The 16,488-nt window shown below is 35.3% G+C and overlaps 1 protein-coding gene across 9 annotated transcripts in view; it reads right to left on the bottom strand.

Moving 5' to 3' along the window:
- Window positions 1-16,488, bottom strand: part of STXBP5L (syntaxin binding protein 5L) — a 181,651-nt gene that overhangs the window by 43,915 nt on the left and 121,248 nt on the right. For 5 of the 9 annotated variants that reach the window (XM_021549142.4, XM_021549143.4, XM_085572378.1 and 2 more), the window contains exons 16-18: window positions 14,283-14,455; window positions 9,890-10,015; window positions 5,886-6,037 (exon numbers count right to left, since the gene is read on the bottom strand). In XM_021549142.4, coding sequence (XP_021404817.2) covers window positions 5,886-6,037; window positions 9,890-10,015; window positions 14,283-14,455 — 451 coding nt within the window. Of the gene's footprint in view, window positions 1-4,136; window positions 4,209-5,885; window positions 6,038-9,889; window positions 10,016-14,282; window positions 14,456-16,488 lie in introns of all 9 variants that reach the window. The other 4 variants (XM_021549139.4, XM_085572371.1, XM_021549141.4 and 1 more) reach the window with 1 other exon arrangement.

The following is a 16,488-nucleotide window of genomic DNA, read 5'->3' as shown; positions in this document are numbered from 1 at the left end:
CACTCTCAAGCTTTTCCTTGTACTACTGCTCATTTTTTACTCTCATTTACTTTTTAAGGAAACAAAACTAAATCTTTTCAATAATTAACCATGTATAAATAGATCCATGAACCTCAGCTTCCCTCAAATGTCTGAGACTACAACAGCTACTGAAGTTAGATTAAAAAATATTTTCACTTTCCATTTTGAATTTTACAGGCAGTTTATGCCCCAAGATATTTTAGCTATATTTAGTCCCTGCAAACCACCACCCCAGCAAATATTAAGCAAGATGAATATAGCAGTAAGAATAAAGGCAAAAACCTGAGACTGGCAATGTGAACAACCACCTGAGAGAAGATATACTCATGGACATTATAAAGAAATTTGCTTTGGTTTGAGCAAATTATAAACGTGTAAATAGGGAAAGACGTAAATATATCACATAAGGCATTAAAACATTTTTAAAGATGTGGCCCATGGATACTTTTCTAAGTTTAGTGTGATTTTCATTTCCTTTTTATTCAAGGATCAAAATCCCTACTAGTATGAGGTAACAACTTTAATGAGCCCATAATTTAAAATTATGCTTGAAATTTGAGATTTCTATATATATGTTTGAGATTCAAACTATCATTTACTCTAAAGCACCCAAAGCCATCATATCTTTGCTTATAAATAAATTTATTATAAATAAATTACCATAAATAGTCACAAGCCAAGAAATTAAGTAAGCTCAGTGTTACCTCAGTCTCTCAACTTCACACTGAATTATCATACCATGTTTTCTTTATTTTCATATAACTATAAATATATCTATGCATGCATTCTTTGGAAATTAATTCATTCAGAATATAGCTATTGACTTAAACTCAACCTATATGAGCTTAGGTGTGAATTAAAATGAAAATTACTGATACACAATGACTCACAGCACACAGTTTTCTGTATCCTCCTGTCAGACCAACATTACTTCTGCTCACCCCTCTCAAGGGATTGGCCTGAGGGAGGAACAAGAACTTCTCACTGAAAAGTCTTCATTATGAAAATTATTTTGCAATGTATCAACATCCTTTGGATTTGACAACATTTTGGATGCTTCACAGAGACTATTTTCCTCTTCTGCCAACAGATGGTACGAATTTCTAGTAGGCGATGCAAATTCCTTTCGCATCATTGTGGTATTTTTATATTCTGCTGCAGATATTATGCCTCTAGATGCAATAAATTTACTTCTTTTAATATTTGAATGCATGTTATGCAAAATCAGGCAATAACATTACAACTTGATTTCAACTGAAGAAGAAAACCAACCAAACAACAACCAAGCATCCTCATAATTCTGCAGTACAGCACAGAGAGTTTATTTTATTTAGCTTGTCATATAATCTTGCTACAAAGGGAGGTGGCTGTGGATGTTACAGCAAATGGAACCAGTCATCAACACCTGAATGTAATCCCCAGCTCTGCAGTTATGCTCATTTTTTCTTCTTATTTCCACAAACTTCTTCCCTGATTGGACAATTATGTTCCAATCTCTTCCACTGTGTATGCCTAGAACTGGTTACATTTCTTCCCTCCTTGCTTCCCTTTCCCACTTTCACCTCCCAAACCATAGAATGTGCTGCCTTAATGCTCTAAGTCCACTCTGAGTACATTTGAGCCTACTTTACATATGCAACCAGTATCAAACTATCTATAGATTTATTGGCTAAAATTCAGAACATTTATTCCACCACTGTACATTGCATATTGGATGTCCTTGACATTGTTTATGTCTTTCCTCTAGAAAGCCTCTTCTCCAACATACTGCTTCTTTCCTCTTACATGTTCATTCTTTTTTTCCCTTTCCCTGTTCAGTTGCAGGACAACTCAGACTGAAATATCAACACTTTCTTTCTGTGACCCAGTATTTGAAGAGATTCTTCAAATGGTATAAACATGGCAATAATTATATATATATATCTCCCTAGTGATTCATAAATACACATCTTTAACTTGGATTTCATCCATCCAAGTTAGAGTAGTAATCCTGTCTTTCTAAAGTCTATTCAGGATTGTCCAAATAGGAACTTAACATCGCCAAATGAACTCAACTTTTTTTCTGTGCTGAAGTTTCCTCTTTACTACATGAACAGACCTATAAGCATCACTGTTCTCTCTGATACTCTAATCCATAATATTGGTTACATCTTTGTGTCACACTTTAGCTCTCATAATTAGGCTGGACACTAAATTACATTGTCTCTTCCTGCAAATCACCTCTAAAATGACCAACAAAAATCTAAGTATCTTGCTCATTGATAATATCTTCTTTGGCTTCAATGCCTACAAGTCTTATTTTCTCATACTGATCCACATGAAATTATCTTCCTGCTTCATTACTTAATTGAATCAATTTCTCTTTTATCTTCCCATTAACTTCCATTTTCATTGATATAACCCTTAAAAGTTTAGACCTAATGCTTCCGTTATCACATGACTGCTCCTGCTTTTGTCATAATAATATTGGCTTTGACTGCACAATTTCCAAAAAATAATTTACTTTTCCCATCATCATCCCTTATCAGAGAAGATAAACCTGTAAGCAAAATCCAAAATCCTCTCTTAATACCCCTCTTAAAATTCATCTCTCAGATAAGAGGCATAACAAAGCATGACTGGAGAATGACTTTGCAAGATATTTTAGTCTGTGACAGATTCTAGTCCTGTTCTTGATCTTGCTGCATGGTGCATCTTTCAGATCATACAACATATACTCCTGTGTAAGTATCAAATGACAAAAGCAAGAACCAAACCATTTTTGAGGAAAGAAATGAAGCTGTTAATCATCTTGCCTAAAATTCAGACTACTACTTCATAGGAAGATTTTGCGGACTTTTCTGACTATGGGGATGAAGACAGAAACAAGACAATACATTTTCAGCTATGAAACACTACGGTCTATGTCTGTAATTTTGAATGAAAATATTGGTAATTTTTACCCTTAGAATTTATTAATTTTTTAGAGGGGGAAAAAAAAGCCCCAAATATTTGACTTCTGTCTGTCACTCAGGTTCTCTGTTACAGACTTGAAATTAGCAAGATCAGACATTAATGGACTTTTAATAGACTTTAAGATATCATACATCCAACCTTTTTACAGACTGCTGAATTTGTAACTGGACTAGTCTTTCAACTAAACAGACTACCTTTTATGAACTATTATGAAATAAAGTCATAGAAATCAGCCTAGAGGGATGGAACAGAATGTGTCATGCAAATGTACAAATGTATTTCAATAGCTACATAACTTTATATTTATGAGAGGTGTTAAAACAACTGCCATTCTTTTATCCTGCCTATACTGAATATTTAATATAAAATTGCCTATCCCATTGTTCTGTGAAAAGTACTTTAAAAAGAGGCATCCTAGAGACCTAATTACATATAAGCACTGCAGTTAATTAAGATATGTATGGCTCATCTGTTGAACAGTCATTTTTGTAAAATTAATTATAGCTTTGTTCACTGCATTCTGCAGTGATGAATACTAATATTTAAATTTCATATAATTATAACTCAAAATTTAAAGATATTAAAAACATGAATTTTCATAGACCTCTTTGATGTATGTATTTTTATGCCCACTTTACATTCCACTTCAAAGAACAGAGGCACAGGATGGTTCCCCAAAGCCAAATATTTAAGTACTAAACCGAGATTAAAATTTTAAATTTCACAGCATCCAATTCAACGGGTACTCTTTTAAGCCACATTGTTCTTCTGAAAAAATGGAAGAATTAATTGGTAACTACAGACAGTGCCATTGCAAAACAAGAAATGCTTCATATTAGTAAATGTATGTGGAAACAAATATAAAACCAAAGAAAGATACTGTCACCAAGAACATAACACTGTTGAAAAATGATTTCCAAGGCCCAATCTGCCCCATATAACACTGAGGTTTTCTCTTTGACTTTTTTTTCAAAGAAAAGAATTGCTGTATAATACAGGTAATTGTCAAAAATAAGCATGGTTAACATCACAAAATGTAATAAGTTTGCATGCATGCTGAATGTGTTTAAAAAACACATTACAAAGCACAAACACATGGGTTTAAGTCAGGCACAGTCCAATCATGATAAAGCTTTTTGCCTAACCTTTATAGAACTTACTCTGATAGGAAGTACGGATCCGTTTCGTTAAATCTGGATAAAAGTTAGACAGGCCACGCATGCAAAAGTTGTCTTTGGAACATGCCAGTACACCAGCATCAGCAGCAGGCAGAGGAAAGAGAGAAAAAACAGTCTAAAGTGAAAGGAAGTGATATCATAACCAGCATCTAGAACAGCCAAGGTGAAGAAATTTCAGCAGATGCTTACCTTCCAATTGGGAGATATAATAAGAAAAATAATCAAAAAAGTAAAGGATGTGGGATGGATGGTGAGAAAGCAGCTGAGGCTTTTTTTAGATGCATAGTTTCTATGAGCAATCTAGAAGTTGCAATCCTTCTCAGCGGTCATTTACCCGCAGTGGGCTCCATTCTGGCAGCACTGGATAGCTGGAGCGATGCCTTAAAGGATTGGCCCAGACTGCCACTGACAGAGAAAAACCCTCTGTGATACAGTGCTTATAACAGCTTTTTCTACATAAGCAATCCTCCACCTTTTGTACAGAGTTCTGCAGGATCTTGTTTGTGGCTAGCTGCTCACATTTCTTAGGGAGCTGCTGTGAGGCTGGCTGAAACTGGACAGAGAAGCTGAAGGTAACTTGAAACTGCTTGTCTCTTCTCTCATCTGTGCCAAATTTACATATTCAACACTTGGCACAGATGGGAACTAAGCTTGCCATGATTAAATGCATAGAAAGTGGGATAAATGGTCTTTCAGGAGCAGAAGTAGGCCTGAAGACTTGTATTTTATTCTATAAATTTTCCTCTAGATTTTGCTTTCTGTTTGGATTGTAAACACATTCCCAATTAAAAAAATATTTCCCATAACTTTATGGAGAAGTAGGACTTGATGATTCAGTGTAGGGTCTGCTGATGAAAATGCTGATGGCATAAACCCACTATAATCTGTTGCTTTTATAATTTTAGGGTTAGATTTAAAACTCCACACTTTCAAAGATATTTTAAAATCGAATTCTAAAACTTCACAGCTATGCAAAACACATTTCATAATTGTGTCTGACTCTTGCATGTTACTATGGAATATGTCAAGTGAAAAGACTTGAAACAGATGATCCGACGTTTTCTTGTACAAGTAAATGTTTTTACAAGTAAATGTTTAGACAACCAACAAAGTATGGTAAAACTTAGCTCTATTGAAGTATTAATATTTCTAATACACAACACATAATAACATTATGACTTACTGTGATCCTCTTAGCATCAAATTTTAATATGGATATTGTAAGGCTATATTAAGAACTTCAGTTCACTAATGAAGTGCTTAATTTGAGCTCCTTGTGTTACCTACACAACATGCCTCCCAGGTGTTATACATCTCTAAACACAGCTGACTATTCAAATTAATAGCTCCTGGCAGAAGATACATTTAAGCTTAAACTGAACTCTTACTTATTGGTATGAACTTATTGAAACCAGAAAGAAAATAGCATACAAACTACACATCAAGTGACTGCCAGAGAAACAATTTATTGCTCTGCTTATTATGATTTTTTGCAGACTCAGCTAAGGGAATTACTTGCTGACCTCCATCCCAAAAGGAAAAAAAGACCTCACAAAACATTTTATTTCTGAGAATGTGCCCGCACCTAGAGCGTGTCAAGTTTCTTTTGCCAAGTTATAGAAACTCCACTGGCCGGCAAATAGTCATGCATTCCAAAAGCACTAGAAAAGCCACAGGCAAAAGAACCAAAGAAACATATCAGGCTGGTAAGCAGAGTGACTTATTTCCTACCTGCAGCAAACTGCCTGCTCTTGCGGGGCGAGCGGGGCTGCCGCTGGTACGGATCGCTGGATCCATAGAGGTCGAGGGTGCCCATGCTCAGCAGGACTGTTTTCTGCATGAAATCCACGACTGCCAAACCATTGCAGTTCCCAAACGCCACTCTGCAAAGAGGAACGTCCCTCAAAAGTGTCAGTAATATGTAATTAAATCCTGAAAACAATTATAATTGTTGTTATGAACAGTGCACAAACTGTTTCTTCAGGAACTACTCAAGATCACAGTTTTTATTTCTTACAGATTTGTAATCCTGAATTTTTAAAACCCTTTTCTGAATTAACTTTCCAGAAAGCAGAGTTACAACTTCTACCAACTTTCTTTATCAAACACACTGCAGTAATGTCTAAACATTACTTCAATGAACAATATAATTCTAATGATAATGATACCAATTAAGCCTAAAAATTGGGACATAGACCTTAAAAAGTGGTTATCCATTTATATAAAATACAAATATAAATGAAAATATAAATACAAATATATGTAAAGAAATATTTTAAAGCTAAATTATAATGAAAAATGAGGTATATTAGACTGTATTGAGGAGACACCCAAATCTGAAAAGCATTTATAAAATTTCCTGCCAACTCTGTCAGCTTATCTACAGCAGAGATTCCTGTTGAAACAGTCTTTAGCCCTCTGAAATACTTCTGCAAATGCATTTTGATGGTGGTTTGGTTTATGGACAAGATCTCTCTCTTTCTGTATCAGACTGCAAATTTAAATACCAGACAGAAAGAATTGCAGGTACAGCCACAAAGAAACTCAAAAACCCAAACTATGTTCAATCATATTCAGAACCACTTGCTATTCAGTAATTTTATGCACAGAAGCATAAAAGCACCTAATTCACACTAAAACGGAGCTGTGCACTCACCTCCACCTGACTCTTCTTAATGTATTTTCAAAATATCTGAAAGGAATTTGTGTGTGGAAAAACAACAATGCAAAAGGAAAGTAATGAGGTGGAGTGAAAGCAGGGTAGCTAGAGAATTTTCTTCTGTCCTACCTTTTCTTACACTGCTTCTATTATAAAAAAGAGGGTTCCATATAGCTAATTAAAAAGTAATATGTAAAGAAGAATGAAATTATTTTTCCTCAGTTGTCAAACTAGCAAATTAAGGCACCATCTGCAACAGTGGCTTGAATTCTACTGGTTGTTACTACACTGTGTTTACCACCCTAATCTCAACACTGACTGCAGTAGAGTATCCATGGAAATACTATGGATGCACTTTGACTCTTCCCCGTTGGCATTTTTGCCCCAATTGGTGTCTCTCAGGGGCCCAGTACAATACTGGGACCAGTACAGCTTAATGTCTTCACCAGTGACAGAGACAATGGAATGAGGGCACCCTCAGTAAATTTGCAGACAGCACCAAGCTGAGATGTGCCTGAGGGACAAGTGCCATCCAAAAGGACCTGGACAAGCTTGAGAAAACAGCTTGTGTGAGTGGGGATAAAGGTTTTAGACTAAAAGAGGGTTGATTTTATGTGTTCATAAATTCCTGCATTCTGGGTGGAGGAAAGAAAAAGGAATAAAAATGACAAGTGTCAATCTCATCTATTAATAGTTTAAGGGGGAAAAAAATGGTCATTTGCACTTAGAAAATTTTCAACCTGAGATTTATTAATTTTCAAAAACTTGAGTTACAAGAAGAGGTAGTGATCATTCACACCTCTGGTCAGCAATTTAGCAAAATGCATAATTTCCTGGTCTGTATTTTTCTAAACTCCTCTAATTTCACACACAAGCATGGATCTAATGTTTCTTATACCCAAACAAATTAGTTTAAAAAAGAATCTGAAATTGCTCATTAAAAACGCTTCTGAGGATGGATAAAAAAAATCTAGACATCCATTACTATTAACAAGGCTTAAGATAAATTGCTAACAACCAACTCCTTATGAAATCTAAAACAAAATTAATTTCTCAGTTTTGAGCAATTAACAGAATCAGTTGCTAGGTGATGCCCTATTCTGTTGTTATCTTTCACAGAAATGTCATAAAACCCTCATCAGACATTTCTGGACAATTAATATGCAGATTAGCTGAAAACTGTTACTCCACAAACCAGTAATAAATTTTCAGTCACTGCTTTCAGTCCAACAGAACGTACTTCAAAACAAATTTATTATTCGTATTTTACCTTGTTCCTCAAGGTTAACCTAATTCTTCAGTTGTAATTGAAGCATTTGTAACATTTTCTTTTCTACTTTCATAACATCAAGAAGTTGTTGATGATTCATCTCAACATAAATAAAACAGGGGTTAATACTTCTAATTTGTAGCTTTGGTACTGTTAAAAGTAAACCAATTACATTAAATAAAATTTTGCAGAGTCTGAAGACTTTCATCTTTGCTGGGAATAAAGGGTTTTTTGCATCTCACTTTATTCCTGTTTCATGGCTGCAGTATAACAGTTCCAGAAATCATAGTAATTAAAAGAATACTGGAAACAGACTCTACAGAACATATACCATTTTTTGTCTTCGACCTAGTTAAACTGATTGGTATAGGAAGAAAAATTAGGCTAAAGATGACCCAAATAACTCTACAATTAGCATGGTAAAAACTATGTGTTTCCACTTCATGCTGAAGTGGAATAGGTTTTTCTACACTGTGAAGATAGATTACAGGTGACACAGTAGCAAACAAAAATTCTGATGAAAGAAAGGACTGTGCCTTGTCATAGGCCTGAGGAAAAACTTAAGAGTAACAAGAGAAAGGAAGAAAAGAGAGCTGCAGAAAAAAAATGTAAGGAAAAAGACCTTTCTTGGGTAGATTTTGTAGAAAAGTTATCATCCTACTTTATTCATATGTGCATTTATTTCTGAAACACTCTTGTACTTAGCTTATGGTGTTTTAAAGGAGGCTGTCCCGTAAACTCTTATTGCTTCTAGCAAATAAAACAATTTAAAGCACTTGATTGAATCAATCAGTGGTTTAGGAAACCACTGTGACTATTAAGAGAACCACAACCTACCAGAGTAGTTTAGAAGTGACAGAACAGTGTGATTATTCAGATGCTGCCTTGAGGTCTGAGACCTGCAAGGGAGCAAAACCTAACAATTTGCACAAGTGACAAATGCATCAAGGTATGGCAAAGAAAAGAAGCTCCTAGAATTCATTAATAGGAAACAATCTAGAAATGCAGGCTGAAAACTTGAAAAAACAATCCCCAGAAGACAGTATTTTTGCAGAAATGTAAAAGCTCTGCATTAAACTGCTGAAGTCTCTGAGAAGAGTCCAGTGACTTACTGAAAATCAGCAGGAGTCAGCACCTAACACCCATTACAGCCAGTAGTTTTATTGGAGTAACACCTACAGGGAAAACCATTTTAATGTATCAGGGTGAGTCTCAGTAGGAGAAAACATTAAAAATTTGCAAATAAACTGAACCTGAGGAAACAATTACACACACTCATTTGCATTGCCATCCAGAAAACAGCATTTAAATGCTCCTTATTCAATTCTCAATTTCAGGTCACGGATTCTTGTGCAAACAGACATTAGCACAGACATAAAAATACTGTCTCAGAAGACCATTTCCAACTAAAATGTGATGTCATGAAAAATGGTATTTAACAGTTAATCACTTCACCATTTTCTATTAAATGCATTTCACCTTGGTGAACCTTTCAAAATAACTTTGAAAATTACAGATTTGAAATGCAATTAGATCTTATTTGAAAGGATGGAAAGAATTATGTGAAAAGATTCAGTCTTTTAAATAGGATGAGTAAAAATATTGGCAACAATAGCAGTTTAACATCCCATATTACAGTCTCTATGTCAGTTCAAATAACTTTTCCCCAAGAATCTGATTTACAGCATCTTTTGAATACTTTGCTTTGACCTTAACTGTCTGTGGGAAATTTCAAAGTATAGTTGGAAAACGTAATTTAGCGCAATAAACAATAAATCAATGCAACCTTAATTCTGAGCTACTTACAGTCCGTAAGCAGAGTTTACAGCAAGGCTGGTAATCTGTTGTGGAGGCTCACCATCCACCCACACCAACTGGATAACCAGATCTGCCTGGTAGCCAGGAGGCATCCGCACAGGCCGAGCCTTAACGCTAAGAAGAGGAGGTACAAAACGAGAGCAAACAAACAGACATTGGGCCGTGAAAAACAACTGATTTGCATCATTATGAATTATGAATTATGAATTGTCAACTTGAATGGAAAACCTAAAATACTTTATTTTGAGACTTTGCTGTGTATTTGGAACTTTTGTTGCTGAAGTAAAGCATGACAGGAAAATGCAAAGAGAAGATGAGAAGATACACCTTTCTGTAGTGGTCCCCACCAGAGCATATTAAAAACCTATGGACTTGACAAATCTATTTGTCCATGTAATGCAAACAAGTCCTGTTTACTTCTAGGAGTATAATCACCTAATATGTGAATGAATGGTTCCTACCAAATTCAGTGACTTGCAAAGCAGGTAGTGAAGGAAACTGTAAGACTCTGTATGACTATGTGCTTTATGTGCTTTTTTGAGTGGCACAATAATGTGGGATATGCTGGAAGAAAACACTATTCAATAATAGCAATACTTTGAGGTGTTCATGTTAGTCACTAGTACATTCACACTGTAGTAGTAATTTACAGGTAATACCCACTTGTCAGTGCATTTTCACTATACCATTTACTGGTAAGAGTGCTTGTATTGCACCCCTTTGCACACAGGCATAAAATAGGGTAGTATACTTTATGAGAAAGTCATTCCTCATCTATCCTCTAAATGCATTTCCTTAACAGCAGCTTGGCACACTCACGGTTCTATTTCTTTTCCCTGTAGTACCCTTCAGACCTTACATGTGTTATTTGTCTGGAGCAGTAATCAGGCACTTGGCTTGGATTTTGTAGGAAAGACGTGACAGTGCAGTTCAGCAAGTGCTCAACCCACCACAGCTGGCAATAGCTTTGTATTGCTCTTTTCTATAAACAGCATACCTCTGCTCAGACTTTTGCAATTTCTGACCTGTTCTGCTGGCATTAAAGTTTTGCCCTTTTTTGTTCATATGATACATAACCATGAGCATTTCTAAAGTGATGCTATTCCTAACCTTAAAGAAGCAAGCCCTGTTTTACCCAGGAGCACTCTGGCTGAGAACAAAGGTGTGAACATCTGTGAACTCAAGCTACTAAGGGGAGGGGTCCTTTGAGACCAGGATAAACTGAAACTACAGATAAGAGTTGTATACGGTAAAGATGTATTGTTTTCAAAGAAACTTCACAGCAAGCAGAAGCTGAATATTTTACAAGCAGTATTTCAGAGTATCTTTGTGTTGGAGCCTTTCAATTTCTAATGTCTGTAGATAAAATAGTGGTGGTCTTTCCATCTTTTACCCCATTTTCAGCTTTCAGCTCCTGCCCTTAAAAATGTTAGAAAAATATAGAACAAGGTAAATGAAATCCAAGAACCAGGACTTAGTGTAAAGCCCTTTCAGCTGAGCTTTCCATCCATATTTTCTAATGGGTAACTGAATCTGTGGGAGAACACAAGAGGCAAACATGCTGCTCCAACAAGTATCTGTCAAAGCTAGAATCTGTTTCCTTCTTCTAAACAAGCTACCATGAGACTGACAGCAGAAGTAATTTGGATCTTCTAAAACATGTTTTTTATCGCAGTATTACTTTTCCAATGTGTTCTTAATGGCACCCTGAAAAAATTAAAGAATTTCAAGTATCTTGTAAGTTTTCTTTTGGACTGCTGTCATTTGAGGGGGAAAAAACAAACACATTTCCCTCTAATATTTTTCACTATAAATTTGAAGATCTGCTTTGATAAAATGGATATTATTTTACAGGGATTTTCTCTAAGCATAGAATAAATTATAGGTGGTGAAAGACGATAATAATGAAGTAAAATAATTTCACATTTAATAATTAAGGTTGTCATTCCTATGTTTCTGTGACATCTTCCTGCTTAAGAATCTTTGAGGTACTTCCATTGTTTCCCTAACTATCCTGCTTAAACAGTAATGCAGATATTCAGTTCTGCACCTTGTTTTAGATGGCTTTTTATCTGAAGTGTTATAATAAAAGCCTAAACAGACTGCAGGAGTATGAGCAGAAGGAATGTAGATATTTCAGAGATTTCCTTGACATGTTCTTGTTATGCTACACTGAATTTCATTGTTGCAAAGTTTTGGTTTTTAGTTTTTTTCACAAGATATTCACAGTTCCTTATCACTTTGGAGTTACTTGAAGCTACTGTCAAAACCCTTGACTGACCTAATTTTGGGATGATACTAGAAATCTGGGAACAAAGACTGACATTCTGGGTTCAGCTTTATGATAACAGCATTTACATCAAAAGTATTTATCTGCATAATCACAAATCCATTGGTTTTTTAGGTTATTACAGCTGCCAATTTCACTGCAAAATCTTCTGAAAGAAGCAAGAATAATATTTATTCCATACCTGCCTGCCTGCCTCGCTTGGTAATAGTTACTTTTGATTTCAGAAAAGCACCAAGTTTTCATTACTTCAGTCCCTCCAATTACTTTCTTCCTAGTAGCTATTCACAGACACAAACACATTCAGTCATTCAGACTTCTGGCTAGAAAAATTTATTTAGTGTGGAGTGCCATTCACTTGCTGTAACAATGTTGAGAAGCAGATATGAAAATAAACATAATAGAGCCAGTAATGTATGTGTGCAAAATTTCATGTGCGTTATCAATATAGTTCAAGTTGTGCACTCACCCTCCATGTGCAGCTGGCTGCAGCTTTGCATTAATATTGCTCTATTTTAGATTCTATCCTGCTGCCCACCTGAATGATTTGCACATAAAGTCAATAGCATCATCCTGGTCTTTACTGGCTTTTTCCAATGTTTTCAGTGCTATTTTCATTTTACCACCATAATTTTGTTTAGATCAGAAGTTCTTAGACAAGGCCCATAGACCCACCTAAGATCTGGGGAGAAAGTGTGGATATTTGTATGTCTTTCCTGAGAAAGATAATAGCATACATAAGTATATTTTTATTTAAATGTAGGAGTGTGCCAGCAGTTCTAGTGGTATAATTCCTCTGATTTGAAAAGTCACTTAGTCAAAATAGGATTACTTTGTCAGTTACTTTGTCTAAACTTTGACAAAAATGTATTGGCTGGCTTAATCTGAGACCATTTGAGATAAAAAAATTTCTAAAAACTAACAAGCTGAATCTCTGTGGGTTCATTATAACTTTTCTGCCTCCAACATCAACAATTCCTCTCTTTCACAGACAAAATCAAGTAAGAATCTCTTAAGCAAAATTCTTAACCAGTGAAATGATTAAATTATTGCATTCTTCCTGATATCAATGTCATAAATAGATTTCACATTTGCATTTTTAAAATAACTAATCTCTGCCTGTTCTGTTGATTTTCATAGTTAAAATTAATGATTAAACTGAGGTCTGAAGTTCAACTGCCTGACTGAATGAGATGGACAAATGAATAGATTGCCAAAAAATACTGTTAATTTTACAAGGACAATATCACAATATTGTTTTTAAATACTACTGTCACTTCCAGAAGCCAAGCAGCTTAAGGTATCTGCAAAATCAGGATATGTTCATTTTAACTGCTTTTGAAATAACTGAGGCATTTAAAAGATTTAATAATAATTAGACCAAAATAATAACAAATTCACCAAAATGAGAGCAATTCTTGTCAGCAATGCACTCTAATTGCTGGAAAATTACAGTTTTTATAGAGTTTTGTACAGAATTACTGTTTTAAGCTATTCAAATCCATAATTATCTGCCTTAATAATAAGAACATATTAATCTACTCCAAAACAGTGACAATATATTCTGGAAGGAAATAATTTGCTTTTTTTCTATAGATTAAACAAATATACACTTCCACACGGTGCAATTGTTTCATAATTGTACATTTTAAAGATTGTTTCATAAGTATGAGCACAGTTTCCATGTTTTACACACCAAAAAATACATACATTTCTTTCATTTAAAAAAATAGTATTATATCAATTAATCAAGGAGAGAAAGCTTTGCACATGTTAGCTTTTATGGAAGTTTCTTAATGAACTACCCTCAGTAATTCCTTGAAGATGTACTCCGAGATCACACTGGAAAATGAGAGTAAAACATTTCGTGTAACAGTTTATATTCTTCACAATTACTTCTATCCTTTTAAAATCCCTTGTTGATTATTTTGCCTTAATTATTTTGGGTTTTTTGTTAGTTAGTTTGTTGTTGTTTCTTCTCATTTTGTGTCACAAACATACAATTAATCTCTTTTTCTTGGGAGTTGATGGATTGACTAACAGATAAGAATGCTTTTTAGAAAGATCAATATTTAAACAATGGCATAAACTTACCTAAGACATGGGATACTGTCCTTCATCGTTCCTTCACATGCTACAGTGTTGGTACTGCCTGAAAGGCTCTTTAAAGAAGGAAGCTGGGAGGAGGCATCTGGAAATGGAGGATTTGTTTCTGGTTCAGGAGTAATGATGTCTTCTACTTCGCACTGAAGTCGTACCTCTAATGACTTAAATAAATAAAAAGCTAAGTTATCATTTCATAAGGAAAACTGCTGAAAGTTCTGTTACTTTCAAGTGAATACCAGTATGCTTTTTTTTTTTTTTTAATACCCCCATTTATCTAAATTTGCAGGCAAAGAATACTGTCATTTGTTATTTATACAGAGTAAGAACAACATCAGATAGGAACTAGAAGGATCACCAACTCTGCCTCCTGATTACTCGTATGACAGAGCCTCCACGAGATGAGTTTTAGCCAGGATGGATAAGCCTGACTGTGAATAGTACTGATACATGAGCTTCATTCATCCATAGGTGGGGCCAGGAAATCAAAGACTGGAGCACAGACAGCTCTGTGCTCCTCAGAATCAACATGAGTTTGGAGGATTTTAGAAAGCAAAATTCAAACCAGTTACCTTTTGCTTTCCTTCTGGCCTCTCTAGAAAGGGAAAACGAGGCCAAACAACCCTACAATTCTCTCCACTAATTCAGGAAGTATTAACTGAGGACTCCAGGGAGGAACTGGACAGGAAGTTCAAATCTATGTAAGTAAATACTGAGCAATTCTTTCTACCTCATGAGTTGTCCAAGGAAATCCACATTTTGAAAAGAATAAAAACCAAGGTACAGCTCTCAAAGAGACAAGGTCTGGGGATTACTAGTTGAACAGTAATTTCAGTGCTGCTACCTTCCTGGGAATAGAAGCAATTGCAGAGGTAGACACTGTAAACTCAATCTTAGTGATCTTTCACTGAGATATCACCTGTACCAGAATGAAGATTAACAAAATAGCTAAATTTCATGAGAATTGGAAGACAAAGGTGACTAGTACTGAAGTCACCTGTTTCTCAACCATTGTGCTAAAACAAGATTTCAGAAAGAAGAGACAAGGAGAGTCCTTTCTCAAAACTTCCCTTTTGTTTACTCCTTTCAATTTCCATGGATATTTTGTGCCTGAATCAGTTAAAGAAACCTACAAACAACATTTGCCTTCAAACACTAATGAGTGAAATATTGAGTTCAGGAAAATCTAATCTGGAAGTAATTGCAGCAGACTGAAACAATTTATAATTCTGTTTAATCTTTATGCAGGACTGGAGTAACTGCTGAAGAGTATGTTCTTCTGTTTACCATGTTAGAAGTGCATCACTCTTCGTTGAATGTTTTTCTGTGTGTATTCTTTTTTCTACTAAAATCAATTTTTAAAGTTCTAGATGTTGTGCATCTGAAGAAAGAAGGAAAAAATTCAGGCTAAAAACATGATTGTGAATTTTTCTTATGTTTTTGTCTCTGCTTTGACTGGAACCTAGGAGGTTATAGAAGCATTGAACTGATTTATTTTGACACAGATTAAAGATATTTTTGGGGGATTTCATCACTGGGCTTATTGATTCCCCTTTCCACAGTCAAATGACTGTAAACTTTTTTCCTGTGTTTCTTCTCAAGAGCTTTGAAGAGGAGCTTCACTGAGGAAAGACTGCTCACTGAGAAAGTGATCATGTTTAATTAATAGATCATTTTGAGAGAAGATGAAGTGGATTCAGATAAGAAAACAAAAATAACAGCAGTAAATGCATTTTATATAACTGCATGGCAGTGACTCCAAGGGTGGCTATGAAGCAGAATTTGTCTCATGAATACTCCTTGCCTCCAGAATCTGATATAAAATGATGCAAATAATACTTCTGTTGAGGAAATTCCAGGCACAGCCTATGCCCCTGAGGCATATTCAGCTGCAGACTTCCCTACTACATGGAGCAAACTTTGAGTAGCCCCACACTTCCCATTTGCCACGGCAAAAACATTACAACACTGATATCAGGGCAGTTAAACCAATGTGGGGGCCTTTAAATGCTGGGATTTTTAGATTGAACTCAAGGCAAGTTCAGCCTGGCTGATAAGGAAGGGAGGACACAAAGTGCTTTGTACCTCAGGCAGCAAAGAAATCTTGAGATTGGCCAGCTCAGTCTCAAAACAGACAAAAACACACAGCCTAAAGTCAGGTACAGATTCCAACAAAGAATTCCATACTTTTTATTAA

Source organism: Lonchura striata, chromosome 1 (genome assembly GCF_050655825.1).
Source record: "Lonchura striata isolate lonStrDom1 chromosome 1, ASM5065582v1, whole genome shotgun sequence".
NCBI classification, from domain to species: domain Eukaryota; kingdom Metazoa; phylum Chordata; class Aves; order Passeriformes; family Estrildidae; genus Lonchura; species Lonchura striata.
Note: the sequence above shows the minus strand (reverse complement) of the source record. Positions and strands in the feature narration are given on the sequence as shown.